At 44.6% G+C, this 13,484-nt stretch overlaps 1 protein-coding gene across 1 annotated transcript in view; it reads left to right on the top strand.

Annotated features, from left to right (window-relative positions):
- Nucleotides 1–13,484, top strand: part of FIRRM (FIGNL1 interacting regulator of recombination and mitosis) — a 195,049-nt gene that overhangs the window by 156,302 nt on the left and 25,263 nt on the right. The window contains exon 15 of the mRNA XM_063426979.1: nt 6,232–6,283. Coding sequence (XP_063283049.1) covers nt 6,232–6,283 — 52 coding nt within the window. The remainder of the gene's footprint in view (nt 1–6,231; nt 6,284–13,484) is intronic.

The raw sequence follows: 13,484 nt of genomic DNA, 5'->3' as shown, positions 1-13,484 counted from the left end.
CGGAGGATTCGGCCGTGCGGCTGATACAGGGGGCGTCCGGACCGGAAATGATGCGCACGTGAAGACTCGCGAACCGGAAGTAGAACAAGGAACACTTGAACTTGAACGTCAAAGGTGAGTAGGGGCTGGGTGTTTAAGTAGGGGACTTACTCCTCCCACAAAATCAGGCCTAATGGCCTTTCTACATATATATATTACATACATACATACATACATACATACATACATACATACATACATACATACATACATACATACATACATACATACATACATACATACATACATACAGCGGCAGTAAAATAACCTGTGGGTTTTGTCTCCACTCCTCTCCCCAGACAGGCAGCGCTCACTGACATAAATTAAAGAATTTAAATAGTCTAGGACAAACCTCTGCCCCACCTACATCCAATATAATAGACTCACAAACCCTCATTCTTAGTCTCTACCAGACCATTTTGAGGACAAGGGACAGGTTGGTTAGGTAATAATTCAGGTTTATATTATCGTGATTGGTGTGATGCTGCTACCGGGGTCTCCGCGAGTGTTGTGCACACACTTTTTTGATCTGAGTGTAATAAACAACAGGTGCCTGTGTTCCACCACTCTACCTCCTGTCCAGCCCTGCAAGGTACTTAAAATGACAGAGGAACTCTCTGGATCTTTGGTTGGGCAATTTCTTTGGTGGAATGCAGATGTGTTGTGATTCATCTTAAGGAGGAAATGCTTCACACATTTGCGGAACACTTTCTGGCTTTAGAATTCAAATAAATGCCAGACTGCTGAATAAGTCAGATGTTGGTCTTATCAGCTCAGGAAGTGCTTAAGCCTTGCTCTGTAAATTTTTTAGATGGTTTTAAAGTACAGATTATGTCCTCAGACGAACTGTCTAAGCACCAAAACTAATTAATCTTAATGAATATAGAGGTTTTCACCTATTTTGTGTCCTCACAGAAACATTCTGATGCCAGCCTAGAAAGCATGGGCCTCAGTTTGTAAAATAGTGATATAATCTGGAGTTAAAATCTTTACCAAATTTTGATTCAACTGCTGTAGAAGCCAGTTTGCACACCCTACGGTAAAATTGCAACCACGCTATACAAGAAAAAAACAGCCACCAATAACCTTTTGAAATTGTCTAGTTACCATCCGATCCCCTTAAAAGCAGGGATACCCATAGGCCAGTATTTATGTCTATGATGCAACTGCTCATCAATTGATAAATTCAAATCCAAAGCTTGGACCCTATGGGGGCCTTCAGGGATAAAGAGTATCCTAATACAGTCCTTAAAAGGGCATTACTCATGGACAGGGTCTCCTTAATCAGTGACGTCACTAGGAATAAAGAGACACCCCCTCCCCCCCATACGATGTATAGGGACTTTTGATGCAGGTTAAGAAAATATGCAAGCTATCCTTAAGTTTTGGCCTATCTTAACTTCTGATAAACATCTGAAAAATGCTATTACCTCTCGCCCATCAGTGACTGCACGTAGGGGTGTTATGGACAAAATACTAAAATGTCTTTTTTACTATTATACACTTGTGTTTATATCTTATTTTGTCACACATTCCCTAAAAGAATATCCTTATAAGAGGGTCATAATTTCTTACACATGTGTGCTCAGTAACTATTTCCTCTGTAAATTCATCCCATCCGGCTACCCGGCCCCCTTCCCATCGAGCAAGCCTCGTGTAACAAATTCCTGTGTTAAAAGAACAGCTTCCTTTACTAATTCCTCCCCCACTTCCTTTGTGCCAGTTAACAGCTATGTGCCACGTGTAACAAAATGGAGAATCGCTGTTAAACTAAGTGTTTCCCTTTCAGCCCCTCTGTGTTCAGTAACTACTCACTCCCCCTCCCATCGTGTAACCAAGACGGTGGAGGAATGTGGGTGGGAGAACTCTGTAATGATGACATTACATCCTGTAGGGTGGGTTTAGACAAGACCCCTTAACCAATTGTTGAATGTATACTGTATGTTAACTGTGACTCTGTACATTACGTATTTCTGCTTTAAAAGGGAATTGCACCCCCTGCAATAAAGGCCACTCTGGAGTTCTTCGTAAACCTGCAATGTGTCCGGTGTGAATTACTTCTAGGAAAAGCGCATTAATTAATCAATTTGGAAGGAGTAGATAGACATTTAATCAAAGTTTGCTTTGATCTAAATCAGGGGGAGGAACTTAAGGGACATTCTAGTCCCAAGTCACTTTAATACGTCATTACCAACAAATATAAAGCAATATCTCCCTGTAGGGACGTACCGATGCGGACACTGCAGTGCCTGTCCCTATGTCGCCACGAGCTCAAAATAATTTTCAAACAGTAAGCAAACTGGTTTGTCACGCTCTTTCTTTAACTGTCGATCGGTGGGTGTGATCTTCCTTTTGAAATGCTCGTGCGGAATGAACTACGTGGGCAAGACGTTAAGACCGTTCAAATGTCAGATTCACAAACACGTGAATTCAGTCAGGAGACTGGAGACTCCTCTCTCTCTAGACACCTTCATCAGTGTCATAACCATTCCTCTAAGGGGATTCGATTCATGGGTATCGAATCAAGACCACAACCACCGCGTAAAGACAATTGGGACACCAAATTGCGCCAGAGGAAAGCCTTCTGGATATACAGATTAAAAACACTGTCGCCGACTGGTTTAAATGGAGGCTTTTCATTTTTTGCTATTCATCTAATGTAATAATCAGAAGGATGGATTATTCCTGTATGAATTATTTGTGGGTTTAGTGATTACGTCTACTATGTAAATATTTTACTTATCTCAATACCTTTACTTTTTCTTTGTACTTATGAGCTTTTTATATAAGGTACTGAACGCCAATCACAACTAGTAGGAATTATGGTCTATCAGTAAATGTGTCAGGAGACAGACTGTTGTCTTGAATTTATGGGAAAGTATAAATTAGACATCTAGTACTCACCATCTCTGCCATTGAAACCATTACTGGTATGCACTTTCTGTTCCGGATATATATTCTTTTACTGTATGCAATATACAGATCGTGTAATACATCAGACTAATACCATGCTAATCAGTATAGATAAATCACTAGGCAGAGACTAAGAGAACTAGCCCACTACTTGGGGTTTATTACCCTTGATAGTGTCTTGTATGTAATCTGTAATCAACCATACCAATATTACACCATTATGTATTGATATTTCAGCATGTACAAACTTTGTGAGTTTATCAGGACAATTCAGTGGTGCTACATATACAAACAGTGTTTTGAGGCCACTGCGCTTACAGTTATATACACTGAGCATCAATTGTCACTGGTCTGGACAATACTGTAATACAGACTCAGAATATAGGGGTCACTCTATAGTGACCATTCATCGGGCAGTGACTTTGTGTAGCCATCTAGGAGACTCTCTTAGTGTCACGTATTCATCGGCACATAAAAATGTGGTTAATGACATTTACTGTCCTGACAGGAAAAGTTGTGCCGAGCAGCAATCATGCTCATGGAAACATGGTAATTACTTTTAGGGTCAAAGGCCCTCGGTGGGTGTGATCTTCCTTGGCTAACCAAATCCACAGGAGGGTTTTGTGCTGAGCGGCAATCAAGCACATGCAAACTTGGTAATTGCCTTCGGGGTCAAAGGCCGGTTACAGCCAATCGGATCCACAGGAGGGGTATTTAAACCCAGCTCTCCTCTTGCTCATTGCCCTGTCGTGGTTTCATGCCTATGGTTAATCCGAGAGTGCGTTCCTGATCTTGATTTTCTGGTATTCGACTTTGGCTTTGTTTTGACTTCCCTGATATCTGGTATCCTTGACTTTTGGCTTTACCTCATCTTTGTGTCCGATTCTGTGTCCCTGGCCTCGGCTAGTATTTTGACTATTCTTGGAGACGTTAAGTCCGGCCATTCTAAGGTCCGGTTATACGTTATCCTTAGTCCTAGGTGTGACACAGTACTGCGTGCTGGATCAACTTGTAATCCTGACAATTAGACTGAACATATTTTAGTTCAGTACACATATGTACTGAGGCAGAGTATTAGACTTTTTCTCGGCCTCTCATATGCCCTTAAAGGTTATCCCAAATACATTGGCTACAGTCACTAGTAGACATTAGTAGGGAAGACATTGGGACAAAAATACAGATATCTCCACCTTCAGGGGTGGTATTAATACATGCAGAGGCATCCCGTATCCCCTATAGACTAGCCTATGCACTATCCGTTTGCAGTTTTTACCTGAACGTGATAAGGGAACGGGTCAAGTTCGTGTTACCGCCCATCATGTTACAGATTGGACAAGAGACATATGGGATGAGAGTGGGCTTCCTCCTCCTCCCTCCCCTTCCTAATAGTTCCCTGTATGTTTAAACTTCTGATTCCACGACTGCACGAATAACCCTGCCCCATAATAGGCGGTACTAAGGGTTGTTTGCAAACGGGATTTAGCAGATTGTATTTACTAGCATGGCAAGAGATTAATTTGGCGCTTTTCCTCCAGGTTAGGTGCTCTGATAGAGCAGGTCTCCTCCTTCCACTTCATCTGCATACTGGATGTGATTGGTGCAAACACATATTGCTCATTAGGAAGTAAGGTACTTAAGCACACCACTCTGGGGAGCTCACTCACTCTGACGACAGCATGTGAGCACGCAAAAGCGCGCGTTGGGCGTTTCATTTCTGTTTCACTTTATCTTACACTATTTGGGTAGCACTATTCAGTTCATTTCCTTTCCTTTTTTTACCTTGAAACTAGGGTTTGCTGGTTCAGGTAGGCACTAGCTTTGTGCGGTGCCAAGGTAACCTAGGGACAGCAATTCGCTCCTACATGTCTTTTTTTCATTATACTTTGTCCTTTTTGGAACGATTCCCTTGACTATGGTATATTTCTTTCCTAAAGAGCTGTTATAGACTTTTATAGGCACTATCCCTTGTGGGTTGCAGACCTGGATCACCCTATACCTCAAGTATTTATCTTATAATATAGTGGTTCCGTCTACTTTGCCCTCTCCCCTAGGTCTCATTATGGTAATATTCTGTATATGGGTGGTTCCCAGTTTTAACTTAGATTGATTAAAGGTACGTTTTTTGTTTATTTTGCATATCTTTTCTCACCTTTCTGTGCTCTTTCAGAGGGTTTTTCTTGCTTTTCTGTTTAGAAGAGCACACTGATATCGTTTTTTGTGTTTTGTATGTTACGTTTAGGGTTACCCCCTTATTGAGAGTACAGTTTAGACGAACATCCTCCATTTTTGGAGGTTTGATGCTGAAGACACCCTTTCTCCTTGTGGAGTGGTCACTGCGGCATCATATTATTTCTTTGACTTACCTCTGTTACACTTCTGTGTTTTTACACAACTACGCCCCCTTATGATACTATAGACACACGCATACGTGCTCATGCATCTAATGGTGAAATAGATTACATGTTCATGTACCTTAATTAAGAATGAAAAAAAATAGCACAACCCGTACCCAACTTTTACTTCAGTATTGTGCTAATATTTAGGAAGTGTTTGTTTTGAGGTACAAGATTAGTTTAAACCGCTATATCAGAACTCATTTTTTTTTTATATACCGTTAGTTCACCTTGCAATAATTTCATCATTATCTGTGTATTTCTATCTCCATTTCAGTAGTTTAATCACTCAATATAATGGTGTTTATTGTGTGTGCGTAGATTTGTAGAATAACAATGGGAATAAGATATTTTCGGAACTTTGTAAGTTTATTTTGCTAGCATATACTGGCAGTACACCCTGTAAATGCTGGCATCCCAAAATTACTGCAGTTTATTTCTAGTCTTGCTGATGGGACGGACAGGCAGACTCTGTTTCCTTTGAGACAGGAGAGGCACACAGATTGTTGCCTAGGGGAGTTAGTTTAAAAGCTCCTAGGGTGGGGAGCTGCAGGATGCTACCTTCGAGGGGTTACGAAGTGGCAAGAGTTTCTGGCGGTTTTTCAGTCCTGGGTGATGAGCTAATGATTACGCAGACTCTTGTTCTGACTGTGCTGCTGCTCATGCGTGTTCAGAATTTCAATTCAGGAAGGAAATGGAATTTGGAAGAGCCTGCTTATGTTGTGCTGAACCGATCTGACAGATGACAACAAAACGTATGGGTGGTGTTTTCCCTAGTCCTATGAGAAGAGAAATTAATTGTGAAGTAAAATTTCGTTTTTCCCTTATCCATTATAACAAAATGTGCGTGGCAATATCGTAAAAAACTTTTTTTTTTTCTTCCTAGATATGAAACTGCAGAGCTGTGTGCCCATCACATTTGTGTTTTAGCTCATGTGGTAAGTTTTCTTTAAGTATATATAACCTTTTTTAGATGGTGTATTGCAGGAATCAAAATGGATCACTACAAGCAACATCTCTGGGATCTTAACATGTATAGCTTGGAGGAAAGACGAGACGGGGGGATATGATAGAAACATTTAAATACATGGGAATCAACACCCTAAAGGAGTAGACTATATTTAAAAGGAGAAAAACTACCACAAGAAGAGGACATGGTCTTAAATTAGAGGGGCAAAGGTTTAAAAATATCAGGCAGTATTACTTTACTGAGAGGGTAGTGGATGCATGGAATAGCCTTCCAGTTGAAGTGGTAGAGGTTAACACAGTGAGGAAGTTTAAGCATGCGTGGGATAGGCATAAGGCTATCCTAGACTTAAGAAAAGGCCAGGGACTAATTAAAAGTACTTCAAAATATTGGGCAGGCTAGATGGGCCGACTGGTTCTTATCTGCCATCACATTCTATTTTTCTATGTTTCTAAGTAATTCACTAAAACTGTAATGCACTGAAATATGCAAAATAAAGGTGAAATTCTAAAACTCTATCATAGCCACGGCATGGATAGTTTGGCTAAATCTTGCATTTTATTTTTATTTTTCAACTACATTAAGAAAATTGGTAAATAATACCCAGTTTGTTTGTTTTTTCAATTGTGCAAGTCCACAATTCACCACTTTGGTGGCCGAGTCCATAAAGAGTAGCACTCTAAACGGCAAAGATTTCATGCTCCTCTCCCTAAAAATATATTGAGAAATAACTAAAACTGCTCCAGAAGAGGAATTTGAGAAGGCAATGAGCTGTAATAATACCCTGAGCAGTAATAATACCATAAACTGTAGTACAATCAGCATTAATAATACAATAAATTGTAATGATCCAGTTCGCTGTAATGGTACAGTAAACTGTAATAATTCACTGAGCTGTGATAATACCATAATTGTAATAATACACTTGACTGCAATAATTCCATAAACTGTAATAAAAGAATGAACTGTAATCCCATAAACTGTTATAATGCACTGAGCTGTAATAATACCATACACTGTTTTTTGTTTTTTTTTTGCGATATAGTACAAATTCAAAACTTACAATTTTATTAATGACACGGAGGCTCCTATTATGCTATCTCTTTCTTACTTTATTCCTCAGCAGCAAAGAAAAAATATACTGAAAGAGAAAATATGTAGAATATGAAATATATAACCGATACAACCATATCTGCCTAGTAACAGGGCAGCCAATCAGTCTCTAGGAACAGTCCATAAATCTCCATCCTTGTACTTCCACTTCCTCTTTCTTTGCTGCTGTCCTCAGACCAGCTAAGTATTATTTTCTCTCTTGCATTTTTTTTTTTTTGTGATTGATTTATTTGCTAGGGTTATGCACCCTGCCTTTTTGATGATTGATTATTGTTGGTATTATTCTGTTGCATTTTCTGTATGTTTGCGTTAGTATTATTCTCTGATTTTTATTGATAATTCTGTTATTTGCCTCCCCTGTATTTTTTCCGCTGCTTCCCCTGTCTGTGTTACTCTTTTATTCACCCAGACAGGGTTCGCGGCTTACAGGGGAGACTTGCACCGGAGCTTTAGCTCTCTAGTTTCCCTTCCCTTTCCCCTCGCGGCCGCGTGTGCGGCCGCGTTTATCTGCCGACCCGACCGTTACCTCCTTGCACCCGCTGGTGCGAGGGAGTTCCCGGCCGCGTGTATCTCACGCTCTCCTCGGCCATTGGCGGGGGAGGAGCTTGGGAGCGGCCGCGGCGCGCTCTGCACGGCGGCCATTTTCGGCATCGACACTCACGTGGCTGGGTCGGTTCAACGGGTCGGCTCCCTATACCTCTCTTATTACTGTATTTACTGTGCAGGTATTTTTCTTAGTGGGTTACTCAACCCCTTTACCGTTTAGGTTATTTGTTCTCCCTAATTCCTGTTCAGTTTAGATATTTAACTTCGCTTACTGCCCTGTACCTGTTATAAATATTTAAAGGTACAGTACTTGGATTTTATAATTTAATCTGCTTATCATGCAGGCTAGAGATGAGGGTTCTGGTAACCCCAGTTACCCCATTATGGACCCCTCTCAGACTCCTAATGCAGGGGAATTAGGCCTTACTCCCTCCCAGGAGTTCCAGGCCCTTATGGATTCTACTATGCAGAGGGCTCTGGCTTCGGCCATGGGGACCGTGTCCTCGTCCCTCTCCCACACTATCCAACAGGCGTTAACACTGCCTTTGACCCCTGTCATGTTGCCTGCTCCCATGCCTGCAGTTCAGACTCAGGCGGGTCGCAAGGCTCAAACTAAGGCTAAACATGTCTCTCCAGATGTGACGCAGGTGTTACCTGCCCTGACTGACGTGCCCATGGCCGTCCAAGATGGCGCGTTTCCGCGCAAGAGAGCCGCTGGCCGGGCAAAATCGGCCAGAAAATGGAAACGGGCGCGTGCCCGTGATGATGGATCGGATACCGATCAGACTGGAGAGTCGGATTCGGACCCCCCTGATTACGCCTCCTATGAGGAAGGGGGCTCCGGCGATGAGGCGGAGTTTGACGCTTCGGCACTTCCTCCGGGTGAGGGGCAGGACATCTGTGATCCTCAGGGTTACCCCCTGTTCGATCCCGATGATCTCCGCCATCCTCGCTCGGCGGAATGGGACCCGCCCGCGCACATTGCCAGTTATCTGGCACTTCGTATGCGTACCCCTCTCTCCAAAGAGGGGCGCAGTAAATTGAGGGCCGAGTGCCCGAGGCCTTCCGTGCCTGATGCGGCGTGCAAGACGCCAGAGGTTGACCCTCAGATCTCCCAATTCCTGGCTAAAACAGGCTGGAAACCCAGGAAGGGGCTAGAGTTTTCATTGCATAACTGTCAGGACAAGATCCTGGACACCCTGGGCCCCGCTGCCAAGCTCTATGAGCTTTTGGAGGCAGCTAAAGCTGGGACAAAGCCCATCGACCTCGATGAGGCGATTGGGTGGGTCCAGAGATTGATTTGCCTCCTTGGCAACGCAAATACGGCCATGTCGGCTGAACGCCGCAAGGCGATTTTGCTCAAGATTGAGCCAAAGTTAGTGAACCTCGCTATGAAGGAGCCGGGTGCCTCGGCCAAAGGTATGCTCTTTGGGGAGTGCTTTGTCAAGGATTTGGGCTCCTTTGTGCGTACCTTCACCGCTCTTGATAAAGCGCAGTCTAACCTAAAGCGGGTCTTTGGCCCTAAGGTTTTCCATGGGGCCGGGAGGTATAGGAGCCGTCCGCCCGGCCGTGGAGCTCGAGGTCCCTCGCGGACCCACAGAGGTTCCTTCTCCGCCCCCCGAACCTACCAGGAGTATAAGCCAGCGCCCTTCTTCCCCTCACGTGGGAGACCTTGGCAAAGTCGGGGAGGTCGTGGACAACCCTCATACAGACGCCCTTACGGTGAGTACCCAAAATCGTATGTCTTGCAGAGCGAGTGTGGGGGGCAGGTTGGCACTATTTCTAGAAAGGTGGGGTATGATCACCACAGATGTTTGGGTTCTGGAGACGGTCAGGGGTTTCCGTCTGGATCTGTTATCTCCCCCTGTCCAGACTTTTATCCCACAAGAACTGAGACTGCCGGACGATCAGTCCGAGCTAATTACCGCGGAGATCGCGGAGTTGTCTGCCAAACAGGCCATTCAAGAAATCCCTTACAACCACCCAGGTTTTCTGAGCAATTTGTTTCTTGTAGCCAAGAAAGGCGGAGGTGTCCGCCCGGTGATAAACCTCAAACACCTGAATTTTTTCCTCCGTTACCATCACTTCAAGATGGAGGGTGCCCACTGTCTCCGGGACCTGCTACGTCAAGGGGATTGGATGGTCAAGTTGGACCTCAAAGATGCCTACTTGACTATACCCATGGCAAAAGAGCACTGGGACTTATTGCACTTTACGTGGCAAGGTCGTCGATGGCGGTTTACCTGTCTGCCGTTCGGTCTATCTTCGGCTCCATGGTGTTTCACGAAGGTAATGAAGCCTGTGGTGGCTTTCCTCAGGGCCCGAGGGGTCCGCATGATTATTTACCTGGACGACATATTGATTATGTCCTCGTCCCCCGACCAACTTCTCAGACACCTGGGATGGACGGTAAACCTCCTGGAAGGCCTGGGCTTCCTCGTGAATTGGGAAAAATCCATTGTGGAACCAGTACAGAGGATAGAATTCCTGGGCTTCGAGGTCGATTCAGTCACCCAGTTTCTGTTCCTGCCGGAAAGCAAACTTCGGTCGATGAAGAAGGAGATACGGCGTGCACTACGGGCCTCCTCTCTCTCCGTCCGACAACTGGCGAGAGTGATCGGCCTCTTGGCCTCTTCAATTCAAGCGATTTTCCCGGGCCCATTACATTACCGGGCCCTACAACGTTTGAAAGGTTCCCATCTTCGGGCCGGGGGCTCGTACGAGAGCATCTTGACCCTGGACGCCGACTCCAGAGACGAGCTACGATGGTGGTTGGACCACATGGAGGCATGGAACGGCCGGGCCATCTTCGGCTCCGCGCCGGACATGGTGATAGAGTCGGACGCGAGCCTACACGGTTGGGGCGCTCGCTGTGGCAGTATCTCCACCGGTGGAAGATGGTCCGAGGTCGAGTCGACCTTACACATAAATTGCCTGGAGCTTCTGGCAGGTTCGTTCGCCATTCGGAGCCTATCTCCGACTCAAGGGAATTGCTGCGTACTACTGCGCATGGACAATGTGTCCGCAGTCAGGTACATAAACCACCTGGGTGGTACGAAATCGAAACAGCTGGCGAACCTGGCAAGGGACTTCTGGCAGTTTTGCCTCCACAACGCTATATCGGTTACAGCCGAACATATTCCGGGACTGGACAACGAGTGGGCGGATTGGAATTCGCGTTACCTGAAAGATTCAGGAGACTGGCATTTACTATCCTCAACCTTCCAAAGGATGGACCGGCTATGGGGTCCTCTACACCTGGACTTGTTCGCGTCCAGACTGAACTCCCAACTGCCCCAGTACTTCAGTTGGAGACCGGACCCGACAGCCGCTGCGGTGGACGCGTTCTTACAGACGTGGCCGCTAGGGCGCCACTTTGCGTTCCCACCGTTCAATCTGATATCCCGGACACTGACGTACGCGACCAGACAGGATTGCACGCTGGTAATGGTGGTCCCCCTGTGGCAATCTCAACCGTGGTTCCCCCGTCTCCTGGAAATGGCCATAGACTTCCCACGGATGATCGAAATGAGGCCGGATGTGCTTCTAGACCCGGATGGGAACTCGCACGAATTGGTGGATCAGAACTTGCTCCAACTCACGGCTTGGCTGATCTCAGGGGACCCTGGTGTGTCACGGACGTTTCGCAGGCAACTGCTCGACTCTTGGAAAATGCCTGGGCGCCAGGTACCAGGCAGGCCTACAAGTCCGCATGGCGCGTGTGGTCTAGCTGGTGCTTGGGAAGATTGCTGGATCCACTTTCTGCCCCTCTAACTGCTCTGCTCAGTTTCCTGACTGAACGTTTCGATTCGGGTTTGGCCTATCGTACCCTTAATGTTTATAGATCGGCTATTTCGGCCGGACACAGAGGGCTAGATGGATCTCCGATTGGTCAACATCCTGTTGTGTGTCGACTGTTGAAGGGTATCCGTTTCGCTAGGCCTCCAAGCTCTAGATACTCATCATTTTGGGACGTTAATGTTGTCCTTGGTTTCTTGGACTCCTGGCCCTGTAATGAGGACCTGACTCTCAAACAGTTGTCATGGAAACTGGTCATGCTTCTGTGCTTACTTTCATGCAAAAGAGTATCGGACGTCAGGGCTCTGGATTGGAACGCGATTTCGTTCACTCCGGAAGGTGTGTCGTTTAATATCTCAAGGAGGACTAAGTCGGCTTCCAAGTCGGTGGACTACCCTAGGTGCTCCGTCAGACCGACTTTATGTCCTGTGGCTTGTCTCCAGGTCTATTTGGCTCATACTCGACAGTTGAGGTCAACGGACTTGCCTCCACTATTTATTTCCTTTAAGGCACCGTTTCTACCTGTCTCCTCGACTACGTTAGCCCGCTGGGTTAAGGGTCTGCTTTCCGCTGCAGGAATTGATACTTCGATTTTTACGGCACATTCGGTTAGGGGTGCCATGGCATCGAAGGCTTCTACGATGGGATGTCGTCTGGACGATATCTTGAGAGCGGCGGACTGGTCTAAAGAATCGACGTTCCGTAATTTCTATTTCCGCCCGATTGAACATGTTTCTTCATTGGTGGTGGCTCAGCTTTAAACTAGCATAATAGGAGCCTCCGTGTCATTAATAAAATTCCCAGATTTTACTAATAACATGACGTAAAGTCATGATTTTATTAATGACACGGAGGCGAGTATTATTCCCACCCACCCGCCCATGGATCTGGGGTAAGTTTATGTTTATGGTTCAATCGGGGTGATTTTTCACTCATGGTAAGTGCACTTGGTTTACTTGTTTTGAATGCATATTCTTGTCGGGTGTGACATATATCTTTATTAATCTAACTAGGATTCTCGTGATGTACAGGTATTATGTATACGATATGTTACACTCAGGTCCTAAGTTTGGAGTTTACCACATATTTCTTTGTTTTACAGCTTGATTTCGTTTTGTGGAAATTACCAGTTGGAAAGTTACTCGTTACTAATATGGATGTTTCGGTTTGGGTCTTCGGTTCAGAAGGCAAAGAAGAGGAAGTGGAAGTACAAGGATGGAGATTTATGGACTGTTCCTAGAGACTGATTGGCTGCCCTGTTACTAGGCAGATATGGTTGTATCGGTTATATATTTCATATTCTACATATTTTCTCTTTCAGTATATTTTTTCTTTGCTGCTGAGGAATAAAGTAAGAAAGAGATAGCATAATACTCGCCTCCGTGTCATTAATAAAATCATGACTTTACGTCATGTTATTAGTAAAATCTGGGAATTACATAACATAGTATAAATATCTTGCTAAGGAGAAATTTGTCTTTTGTTAAATACTAGATTTAAAATTTTAATTTTTAAGCTTTAAAAGACCACATTTTCTCAGTTTTTTGTCACATAGAGAACAGTGACACCACTAACATAAAAAAACAAAAAACATTCATACTACCATACATTCCATAACTCTCAGGGGAAATTATTCTTTAGTCAAATTAAACTTTCTCTTTAAAGTTCATAATATATCTAGGATTTGGTTCTTTTTTCTGTCCTACTCCGACCAT

This window comes from Pelobates fuscus, chromosome 7 (genome assembly GCF_036172605.1).
Source record: "Pelobates fuscus isolate aPelFus1 chromosome 7, aPelFus1.pri, whole genome shotgun sequence".
Classification (NCBI taxonomy): domain Eukaryota; kingdom Metazoa; phylum Chordata; class Amphibia; order Anura; family Pelobatidae; genus Pelobates; species Pelobates fuscus.
Note: the sequence above shows the minus strand (reverse complement) of the source record. Positions and strands in the feature narration are given on the sequence as shown.